This window comes from Podarcis vaucheri (genome assembly GCF_965113315.1).
Source record: "Podarcis vaucheri genome assembly, chromosome: 5".
In the NCBI taxonomy this organism is placed as follows: domain Eukaryota; kingdom Metazoa; phylum Chordata; class Lepidosauria; order Squamata; family Lacertidae; genus Podarcis; species Podarcis vaucheri.
The window spans coordinates 58230833-58248744 of record NC_138763.1 but is presented as its reverse complement, the minus strand read 5'-3'; the positions used below and the strand labels follow the sequence as shown (position 1 = coordinate 58248744).

Here is a 17912-nt window from a genome sequence, read left to right as displayed (position 1 = left end):
TCCTGACACTTCATTCATCACTTGGAAGTTGAAGCCAGGGAAAAGAAATGCCAGTATAATATCTGCCTCCTTTCCCCTCCAGTGTGACTGTTAGTCTTGTCTTGGAGTTCTTTGGCTTTCCCCTCACTACTTGAGTATATACTGGCAAGGCTGGCTAATTACTGCCGGGAGAAATAAGACAGCCACATCTTTCAGCATCTTTTGGAGCTGGGCTCCAAAGCTCACAGTCGTGGTGCAAATTAGAGATCCAAGACAGCCAGCAGTTAGGACTATTAGATTTCTACACTGACATTAAGCATAGGGAGTCAATGCACCATTGTATTTCATTTCAGTGGTTGGGTTTCATGGAGTGCCATTAAGGTTTGATATCAAGCTGCTCTTTTACTGGCAAATTGCTTTATTGCAGTGGCTAAAAGGTGAAAATGACACAGGCCAACCTGCTTTCCTTTTCTCTTGTTAGAGGCTTTATAACGGTTACAAGAGTTGTAAATGCACATGAGCTGGAACAATGGAGCATTGTTCTTTGGGCTCAGCAACAACATGTTGACAACGAGTTGCTTTTAGCTGATTAACTGTCCAGATTCTGAATAGAATATTTTGGTGCTCGTAAGCACCACATCTCGAATCAGGTAATGTTTGAAGGCAGCTAATAAAAGCACTGTTTTTAACTCACACATACACTGCCTTGCCTTGCATGAAATCAGCAGATGTCTTCATTGTGCATGATCTCTGCAAAACAACACTGGACACCATTTATGCCAGTTTTCATTTAACACAGATTCTCCGTAAATAATCTGCAATGACTGAATTACTCATAAAACCATAGCATCCTTGTTTTGCCCTGAGTGTTTAAAGTTCTTAACACAAAAATTCACTTTTAAATGTATCGGGTGCTTTGAAAACATTTACCTTTTTCATTTTCATTCAAATTCCTGGTTTAGGGGTGGGAAAGTGTAACTTGGCAGAAGGTGACATGCAGCAAATGCATAAATTGAGCTCAGATCTTTAAAGGTCATACATGTTCCATCGTAGTTTCCTTCTCCTGGCTAATGCTTTAAGGGAAGATAATGGTGAAGTCCTCTGTATGGACCCGTCTTAGATGCATTGTTTTTATCACTGCAGTTCACAGAAGTTGCTCTGAGTAACTTCTGCCAGGTCTCCGCTCAGAATTACACTGTTCATGCAAATGGAGACATGGGCACTTCATCCTAGTGGAATGAACAAACCAAGTCTTAAAGGGGCAAGCAAACTACTTTGCATTTCTGCAGCTCAAAGTCACTTCACTGTTTTCCTTCTCACAGACAGTAATTTTCAGCGTTGTGAAGAAACAATTGTAGCACAGTGTGCTAAATGGCAGGTGATGACAGTTTGGTAGGTAAGACAGGTATTGTTGACAGCTTATAGCATTACACCCTCAACAGGAAAGCTGCCACAATATCCTAGTAGCAGTGGGAGGTTTTTCATGTTCCCTATTGGCACTGGACATTATAGGCCTAATCAGGACGCTATATTCTTCGTGAATAGTGAGTTTTCCACCTCTTGGCTGCAAATTTGGTCCTCAGCATATCTGGTTAAAAGGACCTGAGGTATCAGGGTGGGGAAAGGCCTCTGCCCAGCAGCTGTTGCCAGTTATGTTACTGGACTCAATGTGGCATTCAAAAGAGTGCAGAAAGTGATCACTAATACTGGATGCAAATCCACCAACACAAGACTTGATCCTCAGCTCATCAGGTATGCCAGCCTGGAGCTGGTGCAATAAAAATTTAGGAGGGGGAAACATCTCCCCTTGCCCTGCTCAGTGTTAGTCAGCAAGATTTGGGATGTGGTGGTGAATCTGCTGCTTCTTTTACCCCCAATTCCATATAGGATCGCTCTGCTAGTCTTGTAAAAACCAAATATTTTAAAACTTTGACCTGTAATCTATGACACGCTATCGTACTGCTTCCCATATACATGCTTAGATGTAAAAACCAAGTAACTGGAAAATACCGTATTTTTTGCACCATAACACTCACTTTTTTCCTCCTAAAAAGTAAGGGGAAATGTCTGTGTGTGTTATGGAGGGAATGCCTACGGGTGGCATGCCTACGGATTTTCCTCCTCTAAAAATTACATGCGTGTTATGGTCGGGTGCGTGTTATAGAGCGAAAAATACGGTAGTTTTTAAAAAACAAAACAAAAACCTAAAAATGTTTATTATATATTGTAGATTCTCATTTTTAATTTTAATTAACCCACTCTATGTCTGAATGCTGGCAAATGCCCACTTTCCGATGGTTCAGTGTGACTGCTTCATCAATATGTAAATCAAATGTGAAATGAATTAGTTGCCCTTTTGATTGGTGTTTTAAAACAGGCATATTCTGCAACGTGTTCTTGACACAGTAATAGTGCACCAATGGTGGGTTTATTGTGCTTTAGTTTGTTTTGCAATGCTACCACATTATTACTGCCCGGAAGGGGTCTTAGCATAACAAAAGTAGAATAAAAATAATCCATATCATTTGCAGTATAAAAAGTTGTGATATTCCAGCAGGAAGATCTGCGATACAGACTGATTAGAAGGGAAGCAGGGTGACCACCCCAAAACTTTTGCAGGTGCCAGCAGTAGTGAAAGAAGGATCACATATGGCTGTCCTGATAACACAAGGAGCACAAATCATAATGAATGCACAATAAAAGGGTTGTCTAGAGGGTCCCTAAAACAAGCAGGTAGCAGTTAATGGTTGCCAAATAATTTGCAGCAGGGTGGGATATGGCAGAGTCTGGTAGAAGTGAATAAATAGGTAGGGTGTGATTAAGATAGGCCAGGAAAGATTGAGCAAAACAATAAGAAGCATAACTTTTTTCTTCTTATTATTTTTAAGTTCAGTGGTACCAGGAAGGCTGTACAATTGCACATCCGGGAAGTTGTCATTCTTCAAAAACTGAAAAGAAACATGGATTTTAGTTGTTGTTTGCTTTGGTATCACTGGTTCTAATGCAGCCCCAAATTACAAGTCTGCCAATGCGAGAGTCCTGCTGGTTAATAAGTGCCATTCAAATTCCTGATAGCAGGATTCTTAAGAAAAATAAATGTAGATACTGTGACAAAGCTACTGTACATAAACTTTAAAAAACCCCTGTTAAAATAACATTCCCAGCCTTTTCAAACTACTGACATCAAGGAGGTGCCAAGATAAGGCTTGCATTGGCATGTCGAGGCATGTTTGCAGAATATTAGTCCTGTGTGTGAAGATAAAAACCAAACACTTTTCTCAGGGTCAACATGTAGTGCTTATTCACAAGTGGTCAGCTGAGAATGAAAGCAACAGGGGAATGCAAGGAATGCCTTGCAATGCAAACAATCCAATGGAATTCACATCTCTATGTATAGAGATTAATTATGATTGATGCTGTTTTAACACCCCCTTTTTTTCTTTTGCTCCAAAAGACTTATCTTCATATGTCTTAAATCAAGGGTTGATTTCTACCTAATGGCAGATACTGGGCATCCTCACATGACTTTCTTCTCTCTTTCTAACCCATCCCAACCAAATAATACATATTTCCCATTGCTCCACAAAATAGGCTGTCATGTTGTGCCCTGCCATGCTTCCCACTAGTCACAGCCAGAGATGTGGAAGGGCAGTGAGAAAACGATGTAGGAAAGGGAAGAACAATTCGGGAGAACAACATGATGTCAAATTACAGGACAAGTAAAGCTACACATTACCATGAAGAACATGGTGTCTGCCACAATATGTACTTTGACCCTAAGGACTACTTTGTACAGTCAATGGCTTTGCCCTGAAATTTCTCTCTCTCCATTTTAAAATTCTACTCATTGTGATGTTTGCTGATGTAAGTACCGGTTCCCCCAACTGATAGGGCAACTGTTGGGGGGGGGTATGTATGCACCATTTTGTGGTCCTGTTTTCTTTCTTCTGCTCTTTTAGATAAGGCAGCAAATTTGTGTTATGCCAGGCTCCCGTGGCAGCCATTTTGTGTTACACCACAACCTACAGCATCCATTTTGTGGCATGTCATGACCCCATGGAAGCCTCTTTGTGTTCTGCCACATCCTCGTGGCAGCCATTTTGTGTTATGCCACACACCCTCTGCACTTTCTAAAAAAAATTCAAGTTGACCCCAAAGATTGGCAACCCCTGATCTAGGTACTGGAGATGATTTCTCAGTCTTGTTGGGTTTGGTTTTTTGTGGGGGGGGGAATGGGGAGGTGAGGAGAGTCAAACTATATATACCTTGTGCTTTTCAGGGAGCTCTGTTTTTATGAGCTCCACTGGATATTCTTAATGCCATCTATGACACTTCCAGGTAATGCTGTTTTCCAGCCCTCGATGTCTCTCCAAATCTCCCTCTCTTATTTGCATTAAACCCAGAGTGTGCCACACTAGCAAGAATAAATAGCTACACCCACATATTGCTTTCTACAACAGTTAGATTGGCACATGGGGAAGGGGAAAACAAAGCCGTATTCTCTAAGGGATCGTTATGCATGAGGTGGGAACACTTGCAATTAAAAAAACAAAAAAAAAGCATGCCCTCTAACAGCAGAAATATGATAACAGGTGCAGTTGTATGGCATTAAACCAGGGACTGACTCATTGCACAACAGTGAACCAGCAAAGCAAGCGAACTGCTTTCACAAGGCAGGGTGGTTCTCATTCAGAACGTTTGAAAGGTCAACATTAGAGATATTAGTTTATGACCTGTGTGGTTTTGCATTCAAATATCGGGGGGGGGGGTTCTGTTTTTTAAATCTCCCCCCTCTCTTTGAAACCCAAGTAGAAGAACTGGTATCATACTGGTCAGGAGCTGTAGTGTAAGTTTGTGGATATGGACCAATGCCAATACAAATATGAATATGTTAGAGTGCTAGCTACTAAACAGCGTTGCTAACCGTCAGATAACAGGCCTGGAGTTATCGCTGTCTTTTTTGCATTGCAGCACATTAAGCACAAGTGACTTGTCTTCACAGTTTGCCCCCGCCCTCCCTTTTATCTGTGCCATGTTGGTCTCTACCCTTGCTGTAAAAAATGCTGCCAGCTTTGATCTCCCACCTGTTTCAACTGCCAGCTGCCTGGGTGTTTTCTCCCATGATGTTATTTAAGGGTGAACCCTTCAGTTACGTTGTGCAAAAGCTGGAGCCGTCTAGCTAATTAATTTGAAACAATCCCAGTGAAATAATTATTAGGAGGATTCCAAAATAGTGCTTGTGAAAAGTGCAACCAGCTGCCTTGGTATTCAGAGGTACTGTGCAGCAAATTACAAAAAGTTAAGCACCAAATGCAGAAGGATCTCTGCCTAAAGTTCAAGGGGTATGGAATTCTGCCCTAAAGCCCCCAGATTCTGAGTCCAGAAAGCCTGTATTCTGCTAATTAGTGGCAGATCCAGCAAAGGCAATGAATGACTATACAGAGGTTCTGGAGTAAGGAAAATAGGCATATTGCGCCATGGGAAAGACCAGTGAAGAATAGTTGCACCATCATTGCTGCAAAACCCACTAGACCCTTCCCTCTCATTTCTTGACTTTTATGCATATTCTGTGAAATAATGAGAGCTGGAAACCTGTTCTCTTAAAAATATATAAAGAATGATTAAATTATGGTTTCTGAAGAAGGATGAGAAATCTTTCAGTTTCTATGGACTTTAGGGGAGTTTTAAAAACTGGTTGTGATGCAGCCTGGTCAAGAAAAGGATGCAATTTGCTTTGGCTCACTGAGAATAGCTCTTTAGATCCCAGCCCATATGGCTGTATGCTAGTGCAGCTGTCAATCAAACAGAGCCTATGAGGCGTCGAGAGACAAACCTCCTTCTTTTCTAAAGAAAACATCTCTGGAAATATCTGAAAAGTGGACTTTTGTGCACACCCCTGTTAAAAAGGGGTCTCAGATGTCACCCCCAAATAGATAAGGCCTGTCAGAAATCTGATATTTGATACATACGTAGTTGAAGATACTACCATGGCACAATGCCATTTTGTGAAAGTTTTTGTTTGATATCACACACCACACACTGCTGCAGTGTTAGGAGTGGATGGAAACAACAGCCCAGGTTGAGCTGTGCTGCTGTTGGATTTTCACAACCAGCTCTTTAAAGCTTACAGCGATAGCCAAAGGAGAATAAGCCAAGAGGGGGAGCTCACCCGCCGAGCTTTATCCAGGAGCACTTATCCAGCAATGTGGTTTCTTTTTAGAAAGGGGTTATCTGAGCAAAGCAGCTGCTAGATCAGCTTTCTGCACGGCCTCCTTCAGCACTGTATTGCGTGCCCTTCAAAGGATCGTTTACAATGGGAACCACTGTCTATCGCTGCACCTGACCTGGTACCTATCCTCTTAGGGATGTTTTTCAGGGTAGTCTCTTCCTGAAGCTTCAAGCCTCCTTGGTGCCATCTCAAAAGAAGCAAAGCCTCCCTTGCCGTCTGTTGATATGCAGCAATTACAATCAAACCCACAAGCTGTTGTAACTTGCGTCTCAGGTCTAGCCCTGAGCTTAGCAGCCCCAGGACCAGGCATGTACGATGCCATCCTCCTTGAGCTCTGCAAATTGGTACAAAAACAAACAGAAAACAAACTCTCAATTGAATGTTTTCCTTTCACCATCATGAGTTTTGATGCACCAACCTGGGCCCCTATGATATATTAGTTGCCCACCCACTCTAGATGTTCCTACTGACTGCGGTGTAAGGCAGGTCCAAGCAATTTTCACCTGAAGAAGCAGAACTGAGCTCCCTCTGGCCTCTAGCCACGGTGCCTATCTGTAGTGGTGTATCGTGGAAGAACAGCCGTAATCTGACTCAGTTGTTAGCTTTGGCCTGGCCTTGGGGAAGATGTATGTTTTGGAAAGGTGCATGTTTCTTGTGTAATAAGACTTCTATTCATTTTAAGAGAAGACAAAGCGAGGCTGCCTTGCAAGCCTTTGGAGTGGTTCTACAATGTAGAGCCAGACAAACAGGGCATTTGTTCTGCAACTGTGAAAGGCTGAAAAGATCCCTTTGAAGCAAAGGTGGTGTACACCTTTAATCCCAGAGCGCGGGGAACAGCGGTATTGACACAGTTGCCTCCAAGCGCAGAGGACTGAAAGGTGGAATTCAGAGAACTCAGCCACTTCATTTGCAGCACTGTTTGCAAACTGAATGCTCCTCAGTGGTTACCAGGTAACTAGAGACCAGAGAATTCTGCCAAACTCTGTGGCATCAAGATTAGCAGAGGCTTCTGTTCCTCTTAAAAGGCAGACATCTGCAGCAACATCATAATGCCCGCCTGACTAATGAATTGTCATGGGGCCATCTTTTCCCCAGCACTCCAGAAAACAAAGGGCTTGGTGCCTGTGAAAACTTGCTTTTGGAATTCGAAAGGTGGGCAATGAAGCTTACAAGCACTCCTTCGTTTGTAAAATGTCAAGTGATTCCAAAGCAGCTGAGCCTTCTTTCTTGGAAGTAGAGTGATGGTGGCTCGGATTCAGAGAGAGATCTGTGACCACCTTCTTTGCAATCACCCACTTGGGATTGGATTCAGGCTTTGCCTCCTAGAAATGTAAGGCATATAGTGGGGTTTCAGGTGTTCTCGTTTGGTGTGTTTGGCCCCTTGCAAGTATAGTGTGTGCAGGTTCCCCACTTGCGACACATCCATGCCATTCAGAGGCTTCCCAGCCAACAGAGTAAAAAGAGCAATGCGGTTTCTGCAGCTTTTCACGCCATACCAAATATTTTTTCTGTCTGCTAGAGCTTCTTTCATGAATTCTCACAGGCATGCATAGATATAGTCATTTTATAGTATAATACGGAGGTTGCACTGGCAGATCCCAGTGCAGGAGTATCTCTGCTTGAGCCACATTTCCAGAGAGCTGCATGTATGGACTGAAAACTGGCATGTGGCATCCACAGGAACTTCTTGTATTTGGTGACTCCTTCGTCCTGAATAAAATGGTCACAGACTCACATGGGGGGATGTTAGAAGAAATGCAGGAACCGGTGAAAAGGGAAACAATAGTAGCTTTTCATTTCCTTCAGTTCTCCAGCATCTGCATGAACTTTGCTAAGAATAACTAATCTCTACTAGTGTGCCTTTGGGAAAAGGACACATGTGCCATCCCAAAGGGGCTGACCAAGCGAGGTTTACTGTTGAATCGTTTTCCTGAGATTTCCTTTGGAAAAACAATTTTTCTTCTTCCAAGTGTAATTCTGTATAGTGGTTAAAAATAACTAGTGACATTTTCCAGGCAACTTGGAGATTGTAAAGCAGGCACCCCCAACCTGTGACCCACCGGGTGTTTTGGCCTACAACTCCCATGATCCCTAGCTAACAGGACCAGTGGTCAGGGATGATGGGAATTGTAGTCCAAAACATCTGGAGGGCCGAAGGTTGGGGATGCTTGTTGTAAAGATTAGCACAGGCATAGGCAAACTCGGCCCTCCAGATGTTTTGGAACTACAACTCCCATCATCTCTAGCTAACAGTGGTCAGGGATGATGGGAGCTGTAGTCCCAAACATCTGGAGGGCAGAGTTTGCCTATGCCTGGATTAGCATCTCCAATTCATGATGATATTGTGGTGAAACCTGCCCAAGCAAGTTGATGGAGCTAGGCTGTTGTGGTGGTTAAAGTGTCAGACTAGGAGCAAGACCTGCCAGGTTCAAAAAACCCTCTTGGTGGTGAAAGTCACTGGGTGAACTTAGGCTAGTCACTATCTTGGACCACTCAAGGTCAGCTTAGCCTACTTTACAGAATTGCTTCAAGGATAAGATGGGGTAGGAAAGAATCCTGTTTGCTGCCTGAGCACCTGTGAAGATGAAGGGGGTTGACAATGGGGTTGATGAAAGGTGACTTCTTCCTCCTGATAGTCTCGCAGTCCCTGAAAAATGCTCTACGAGATCTGGGGTGCCCTGTAAATTTCAGTATGCTGTGGGGTACAGAGGACTGAGAAGAACCTTGAAAATTTGGCAGTCTCAGCCCCCCAACCCTTGTTCAGCAGGGTCCCCTGAATTTCACTGGAGCACAGGGAGGGGATGCCATAGGGCAGAGGGGATGGGAAAGCCATCTTCTGTCCATCCCATTGTGTGGGCTTAACTCTGAATCTAACCCAATAAAAATATACAGGATTGTAGCCAGTTCTGTTGCTCCACTAAGCACTTGCATACCATCAAAATCTGCCCCAGAAGGATGAAGGACCCTTCTGGAGTAGATTTTGAGGACACACAGGGAGCAGAGAGGAAGAGAAAGTCCCACTGTATGAGTGGAAGTCCACACAGACAGTGTCGGTTACAACCCACAGAATCTAACCCAATAAAAATATGCACTGCACTGCATCTTCACTGAAGCCTAGCAAACATGTAATCTTAATGAATGACAGAGAGATACTCAGTATGAGCCAGCTTCCTTGTTTCCTAATTGCAGTGTTGTTTTGTTTCCCCCCTCTTTTTCAGAATTGTCAGACTTTCAACAGCCTTAGCTGCCTTAGCATCACAGCGGATGATTGCTCTCACCAGAATCAGTTCTCACCTGGCATCAGCGGCACCAAGTCATGGACAACAGCATCCCTTTGCACCTTGGATGTCATGCCAGGCAGGACACCAGCCTGCACCCCTGTGCCAGAGCCACACTCAAACGCAGAAGAATGTAAATCTAGCAAAGAAGATTTCTCCTACGAGGAATCTGAGTTTTGTGCCACAGAAGACGAGAGCAGTAGGAAAGAAGAGGACAACTCCTCATGGAGGAACAGTGGGACAGGCGGGGATAACATCTTTCAGTTGGATGGCGAATTAGATATTGAGCAGATAGAAAACAACTGAGAAGACAAAGTGGGATGATCTGTCTGCATCCAACCTTTTAGGAGTGGTAAGATCACACAGGTTGTCAATGCAGGCAGGAAAGGAAGTCCACATTTTTCTTCCCCACTGATGGGTGGGAGAGGACAAGAAGCTTTGCCAAAATTTCATCAGGTATCTTGTTAAACCTTGAAACTCTTTTAGAACTACTGTAGCCCGTGAGGTTTTGCAAACATACTTTAGAGAAAACCTCCAAATTATATCAGCACATTAAAAAACAAAAAGCTTTGTGGATGAATCAAAACTTGAAATTGTGGAATGTTAGAATAATAGCAACTAAAATGTTTTTTTTAAGTGTCTGGAACAGGGCTTAAACAAAAAGTAAGGAAAGACCAGAAAGTCTGTTGCTTGGCTTCATTCACAAATAGGCAATGTCAATATCTAGACAGGCAGCTGGTTCATCCTGGTTCATAGGAATCCTGATCCACTTTGGCTTTTGGAAAAGAGTAGAATATTCATTTTTTAATTTTTGCTGTTGGACAATATTCATTGTAAACTGCACCTCAGATATCCTTATTAAAGGGAATGGGCAAGGTGGAGATTAGCATTGTTCTCTGAATTCATTTTCTGTTGGATTATCTTTCAGGTTCCATATCTGATAAGATTCTACAAGGTCTCACAATCTTGACTTTCCAGTCCTTGCCGTAGAATCACAGTAGCCTTTTACAGTCTGCTTGCTCCATTTTTTATTCCGTAGTCATCAAGAACGCCATTCAAAGAGAGCACACACAGTTTGCCCTGATCCAGTACAGCAAGATCCGTAGCCATAAACAGGTTTCCAGCCAAGGCAGGTATATATGAGCATTTGGACACACATTCTCATCCGTGCTCATTTGGTCCATGTTGGACCGACTGGATGCATAACCTCATTTGGGCCCTTCTCCTTTGTACCTTGCAACTGCAGCTGGATTTCAGGCCATTGTCTTGAGGAGAGGAACATACAAAAGATTTGTGCATCCAGAAATTTAAATAAATGCCAAAGCTAAATTGGCAGTGCTATATCCATAAGGCTAAACTGGTGTTTTGGTTCTATGGCATAAATGCACAAGGATCAGAAGAGTTAGTGAATAATGGAGGTTGCTGAGATTAGGGCTTGGCATCTTAAAATGATTATAAATTCTTTGATTATTATTTTCTGGAGTGGATAACATATAGTCTCTTAACTGCATTTTGTACAGCTTGTCACCACCAACAGAACTGACATTATTGGCATGCCACATTCATCAGCAGAAAGAATGGAAGGTAACAACTTGTTTTGCATGTACAGCATCACTTTGGAATTGTTTTCATCTCCTAGGACTAAAAAAAGGCAAAATAGCAATAATAGGGTGTGTACATAACATTGTTGAGTTTTCTCTTGGTCTAGTTTTCCTTTTACAACATACACTGGATATGTCTGCAGTAGCAGAATTATAGGTTCAGCTGTCAAGCTAAACCATGGGTTGGCATAATGTAAGCAAGCCCTGGCCTTCATGCTCCCCTCCATCATGCCATTCTGCATTGCCTATTTTGCAGCAAAACCAGTTTACTATTACATCCAAACCACTAGACTATGGTTGCATCTGCCCTCCAAACTAGACCAATAATGATCAAACTGTAGTTTGCAGCTGCAATATGGTCACAGAATCATGGTTTGCAGGTTTGAATATAATGGCGCATTATGCTTTTGTCCATAAAAAGGGGAATGGAATCAGAGCAGGGGAGAAGAGGTGGGTGTGCAATACAGTGGATGCTCGGGTTGCGAACATGATCCGTGCGGGAGTCACATTCGCAACCTGCAGTGCCGCTTCTGCGCACACGTGCGTCGTGATTCGGCGCTTCTGTGCATGTGCCAAAACCCGGAAGTAACCCGTTCCATTACTTCTGGGTTCGGCGTGGTGTGCAACCCGAAATCACACAACCTGAAGCGTCAGTAACCCGAGGTATGACTGTACATGTGAACTGAGCCATTCTGACATTTCAGCAAGGTCAGCAGTGATCATAAAATTGATCATGTAAATGATGTCAAATAAGCAAGATAAGTGAAGAGTTCTAGATCGTATGAGTGGCCAGATTCAATCTGGAATCAATCACAGGACTTTAGTAAACAGATATAGGGAAGTTTCCCTGACATATTTCTTAGACATACAAGCAATATATAAATGGTGTGTCTTGGGTTTATTTTAGCTATGTGAGTTACATAGGACCTGTCTTTAGCGATGACAATGCTGATACAAAACACAGTTTGAGATGCTGATGTTCAGCTAGCAGCACTCCAGAGCTACCTTCCACCTCTCTCATTGATAGTGGTAAACAATAAGCTTTACACTTTAGCAAGCATAACTCAGTTAAATAAGCTGTTCAGTTATCTACATGAAACCAATGTTTTGTTTACCTATAGCAGGCAGAGGGGAGGGGACAATACAGGTGACATTTTTCATGACGATGACACCCTACTTTTTTTTTTACTGTGGTGCAGATGTTTATAGCATCCAACATCACAGTAGATTCCATCCAAGCTTTAGATTTACAAATGTCCAGTCAAACCGCACAATTTTTTTGTTGTTGCTATGTTGATTTCTGCTATTTCCTCCCTATCAGATGCTCACATAATGTGCAAGCCAAAAAAAAAAGATAATAAACTAATGATAGTAAAGTAGGGAGAGGATTGCTTTAATTCTGAACGTCCTGTATTATACAGTTTGATGCCATTCAAGAACCTGGTGAACATACCTATGAGCCCTTGGCTTCCCAAGCTCTCAGTTTGTTGTGTGCATGCCAAGTTAACATGCACTGCTGGTTTCAGCAATTGACAGAACAGGTGCTCAGCACAGTGACAAGCAGATCTCCCCAGGTTTTGTTTGGAATGGACTTTCCAAAATGATCTAAATTTGGCTCACATTCAAGCCTGAATTTTTACACTCAGGCCCGTTAATATCTCAGTGTCCTCTTAGTAATGCCATCAGGGGTGTGATAAAGCTTGGAACCAGGCTCCCTTCTTCCATTTCCCTTTGCAAACCTTCTTGCCGCCTATTTTCTCTGCCCCCTCCTCCTTGTGGTGGCTGTTGCCTTAATTACATGGCAGGAACATGTTGGGCCCAGGGAATTAAAGACTGGGAAACAGCAGTTCCCAGGACTTGTAGCAGCAAGGGTGTTTCTGTGAGCATACTCAGGTGTATCCTGGGTGGCCAAGGTGCCTAGAAATGGCAGCTCCCCAGCTTCTTATAGTTTCCAATCTCCACAGTGCTGTTGTTGCCTAATGAATACAGCCACCCTTCTTGTCATTGCCTATTCCTGCAGTAGAAGTCAAGAGGAGGCTGTGGTGGAAGGAAGGCTGGTGCTGGTGAGCTCAGACGGAACCTGGCAGAGATTTGGGTTTGGCTTGTAGGATGCTTGGGAATTTTGGACTGGGGAAGTTCACACCTTGAACTCTCTAGTTCAAAACTTCATCCATTTCACTGTTGTGGATTGCTGAGACTGCCACCTCCTGATTAGAAGAAGGCTTGTTGGACATGTTGAAGGGGGATTTTCCCATAGACTCACCACACACTGAAAGGGGATTCTTTACCTTCTAAATTTCTCTATGCTACAAAACGATATTAAGGCACACCCAGGCTTTCTCTGCCTCAGGAGCGGAAAGCTTTTTAGTTTGACCATATGGGTATTGCTGCCCTCCATGAGAAAGCAAATGCCCATCTTTGGAGCTACCCCAGCATAGTAGAGAGGGAATAGGGTAGGGTGTTGTGCTGCGATGAGCAGCAGATGAGTTGGAGAGTATCACAGTATTGGTTTGAAATTGGTGAGATGTGTGACACATTGAGCCCCTGCCATTTACCATTATGGGTTGCTTGCAGTTGATACTGAGGGCTGATCTCTTCTACCCATCTAACAGTTCAGGTGGACATGTTCTGTATTACATTTTTGCCCATAGTAAAATGAGCACCTAAGCATTTCAACAATAAAGCAAAATCACTGCTGGGTTCATGTTGAACAGAAAAATGAAATCTCATTCATCTAAGCCTATGAATGCCACTAGTCTGAGTTTAGTGGTTAAATGCTCAGGTCACCATGGGCAAAAGCATCCAGGCAAGCTAACCAGCTCATGTGAATCAGTCCTCAGTAACTACCACAATCACAGCATTGTCTAATAGAGTATACAGGGACAATCTGAAAGCATACTGGATGTGCAGGAATGAACACCATGTACACAGTTTAAAAACAAGTGTTTGTATAATCACGTCAAAAGGACAGAAGCAAAAAGTATTTAGTCAAAGTCGCATGCTTTGAATGGTAGTAGAATTGATGGGCTATCTGGACGTGTTCAAATGAGATCTGTTCCAAGGTACTAGAAGAATCCATGAGTCCAATATGGTACAGTCATGTTGGAGCAGTCGATTGTTTAAGACAGCACAGAGATTCTGTGGCACATAGGGCTGTTGACCGTTTTATGCATGGTGTAAGAGCCATATTGTCTTCATTGGCCCTTCTGAATCTCATCCTGCAAAGAAAGTGCTCTTTGTCTGCCTTTTCCCAGTTACTTTTCTCTTTTCAAACTCACTGGGTTGTATCCAAGAAAGTTGTTCCATTTCCTGCAGAGTAAAGCTACCCCTGCCTCTCCTCCTCCTGTGAAGCCTCAAAATTGGGGTTTCCCCCCAACCCTCTGGAGCAGATTTGAATAAGGGGGGAGAAAGTTCTGTGCTAACAGATCAATTCCATCAGATAAAGCCAAGGTATGTAGCCCTGAATCATTGTAATGCAGCACTGCACCAACTGTCTTGTCAAGATAGTTGTAGACACTGGGTTGGATCTGGACTAAGTATGCATACTTACATTGGGGTAAGTCTTATTGAGCTCTGGGACTTACTTCTGAGTAGATATGCATAGGACTGTGTGAATTGGCTGAAATTATGTCTCATTGAAATCAATGGGACAAGATTATCATGAATTAAGTCCAAAGTATTTCAAAGGGGACTCAGTTCCACTCACTTAGTCTGCATCCAGCTCTCTCTCTTTCAATTTGTTTCATGCACCTGGTGTGACAAAACATACCCCAGCATGATTTGATCAGAGATCTCCCTAAATCTCAGTGTTATCATCGCCCAAGCACACTTTCTTTAACATAACCCTCTTACAGTTGAAGTAGCTGTTCCTCACTGTGACATCTAAACGTGGGCTCACCAGCACAGAGGACGTCTTGTGTCACCGTATTACACTTCTTGAGACAGCATTATCAGTTCTTTTATGGCTAGCATGCATATATCTTGGTTTATGACACTTCAATTTGCCTTTAGTGCTACAGGGATAGCATTTCTGATTTTGGATTAAACTCGTAAGGGCTTTAAGAAACAAAAAAAGGGCTGCTACCTACAACAAGCTAAATAAATACACCGAGTAGGAAAGTGCCCCCAAAGGACCACTACCCAACTCTTCTAGCTGTAGTGTAGCGTTTACATGGCAGCAAACTCTCTTTGCCTTAGTAAAGATGCTTCGCTGCATTATGGCCTTACAATGGGCATAGCAGCATAGACACTGTTTGACTGAGGTTAGGCCAACGTGGCATTTCATTGGATGGTATTGGTTTTGGTTTTGTATGATTTATGTACTGAAACTGAGTTTTTAAAAGCCTTACTTTTTAAAAATAGAAATAAAACTTTGTGGATTTATGAATGTGTGTGTGTGCGTGTGTATGTACAAACACACATACACACAAAGGTAAATATCTGAAATCTAGTATGTGTCTCGTGATCAGGGACATCCTCTTGACTGTGTTACTTTTCATAAAACAAGAGCACAACTGGATCTCCAGTTGTCCACATAAGCTGAAAAGTCACTGGTTGCCTCTGCTAGGTATTCCCAGGCTCCTGCTGGGTTTGTTCAATACTACACAGGTCACTTGGATCAGCTGTCACAGCATATTCCTGCCAGGTGGATTCAAGAATCTGTTGCTGATGTTCTCTGTACTTTTATTTGTTAAGTAGTAAATTCAGATCAGCAGGGAGATAGGCAATGGATTGTTTATAACACAGATCGAGCAATCTGGACTTGGATATTTCATGACAACAGCAATAAATGTTAAGAGTTTCCCTTTTTTAAAAAAACAAACAAACAATATTTCAGATGCAACATTTTTAGAGGATTTTATTCAATGAATTAGCACTGGTGAACCTGATTCCTTTGTATCTATTGCCATCACCCTTTGGAAGAGGGTTTCATGAAATCTTAAGATCACACAATGAAGATTGAATGAACAAAGGCAGAAAGGACATGTTTCTGGTTTTGATTGTAATTTTTCACAAGGTAGCCTAGCCTCTTGGCCAATAACATTGTGTTTCAAGTGCATTTTTAGATAGTTCTTACGGAACAGGACAAGATGAATTTTTTAGGGTTGTAGCAGTGTTTTCCAGCATTTGTTTTTAATGTTTAAGAATCAAAAGATGATGATGGCCAAAAAGCCTTTGGAAAACCATGAACTCTGCGTGTGTGTACGTGTGTCTTTCTTTCTGTCCATGGTAATTGCACAGATGCAAACATATTGACATGTATACGAAGTCAGCTCTGTAGTTGGTGTTACGTTTGTTCAAAATCTATTACTGAAGACTGTTCCTTGACCTGAAAATTAAGAAAGACTGCTGATTTGTACTCTCTCAAATGACTTTATTGCACTATAGAGCAGCTCAGTCTCAGGAATTTACTTGTTACTTTGACTATGTAAATAAAGCTTTCTGATTCTGTACCCAGCGCTGCTCTTTGCTTGTGCCTTGTCACAAATTCCTTGACTTCTCTAATTCCTTGACTTCTCTCTGGCTTAGTTCTCTCAAACAAGTCAGGTGCCAAAGTTGTGTTCAAGATGTACTGCTTCAGTTGTTAGTTTTGGGTGTGTTCGGCACGTAAATGAATGCTTTTCTACGTGGAAACAATCTCTGCATGTAGAAAACTAGTTGTCAGGGGGAATTATTGACTAGAACGCTTTCTCTCTCTCCCCGACCCCACTGTTTTCTACGAGTGAAGTGTGGTTCTAAGAGAATTGCACCTTATGATCTATATCTGAAGTTCAATTCTCAGCTTAAGGTCATCAGGTGATGGATATGCAGGTATAAATTAACATTTGGACTCTTCCACCACGAGGGAAATCTGTATACAAATAAGAGAGGTGTTGAGTTCAATGGATTCTCCGAGCCCCGCAATGCATTAGTTCATGTTTCTGCCTGTGCAAGCTATTCTTTCCATGTTGAAAGACAGGAGGTCGTTGGAGTCCTCCAACATCATAGATACGTGTTAAAAACAAATACAGTTCTTAGTCCCGCCCCCAAAACAGTTATTTGCGAAAATACGGTAATTCAGTGTCGTTAAAAAGCTAGACCGGCCCACCAAAATGAAAAATCTCACCTCACTCTCACAGATGCCGGCTTGGTTTCACTTTTTTAAAAATAAATCAGCATGTGCTTTAAAAAAGAGCATGACTGATCCAAATAAAGATTAGAATACAATATTAGGAACCGGATGCTAAAAATAAACTAGCAAGTTCAAGACTGTGCTCTTTGACAATTAAATGTTCTGCTCCTGATGAACTTAGGGCTACTGAAGTAGTCAAGTGGGTCTGGGTCTCTACCCCTAATCAAAATCTCAAGGGGCAATGAAAGGGAATGAATGTATAATATAGATACAGTTTGTATAGATACTACAGTCTTGCATCTTTTGTATTGGGAAAGGTGCAGGAATGACCATAGACAAATACTTGCATGGGGGTGAAGACAAAGACTTGGAAAGGGGGTATAGAAAATTAAAGGAAATATGTATGCACCAGCTGCCACCATGGTGGGAAAATTGGGAGCTAATATTATACCACTACTAAATGTGAATGGGTGCTTCCAGCTAGAGGTTTATTGTGGGATGGGTGCTCTCATGCATGCAAGTGTTTTGCATTGTGCACATAATGTTATCAAAACGGCCAATTTCCTCTTTAACTAAAAGTATCTCATACCTCGTACCTCTGTTGTCGTTAATGCATTATCTGGAGGGGCAGGGGGCATGGTTTGGAATGTGTGATGTTTTGGTGGGTGGACCCTATTACCACACCTCTGCTTCTGTTTACTTCTTACCTGAAC

At 42.4% G+C, this 17912-nt stretch overlaps 1 protein-coding gene and 1 long non-coding RNA gene across 7 annotated transcripts in view; one reads left to right on the top strand and one right to left on the bottom strand.

The window, feature by feature from the left end:
- Positions 1 to 16540, top strand: part of FAM53B (family with sequence similarity 53 member B) — a 121867-nt gene extending 105327 nt beyond the window's left edge. For all 6 annotated transcript variants that reach the window (XM_082222793.1, XM_082222792.1, XM_082222796.1 and 3 more), the window contains 2 exons: positions 9427 to 11541; positions 11736 to 16540. In XM_082222793.1, the coding sequence (XP_082078919.1) occupies positions 9427 to 9792 (366 nt within the window). In that variant the 3' untranslated portion in view covers positions 9793 to 11541; positions 11736 to 16540. The remainder of the gene's footprint in view (positions 1 to 9426; positions 11542 to 11735) is intronic.
- On the bottom strand, positions 2389 to 4151 carry LOC309532504. Its single transcript, XR_014219891.1, has 2 exons — positions 3852 to 4151; positions 2389 to 2927 (listed from the first exon to the last, which is right to left on the bottom strand). It is a non-coding gene; the product is annotated as an uncharacterized lncRNA (long non-coding RNA).
- Positions 16541 to 17912: the final 1372 nt, after the last annotated feature.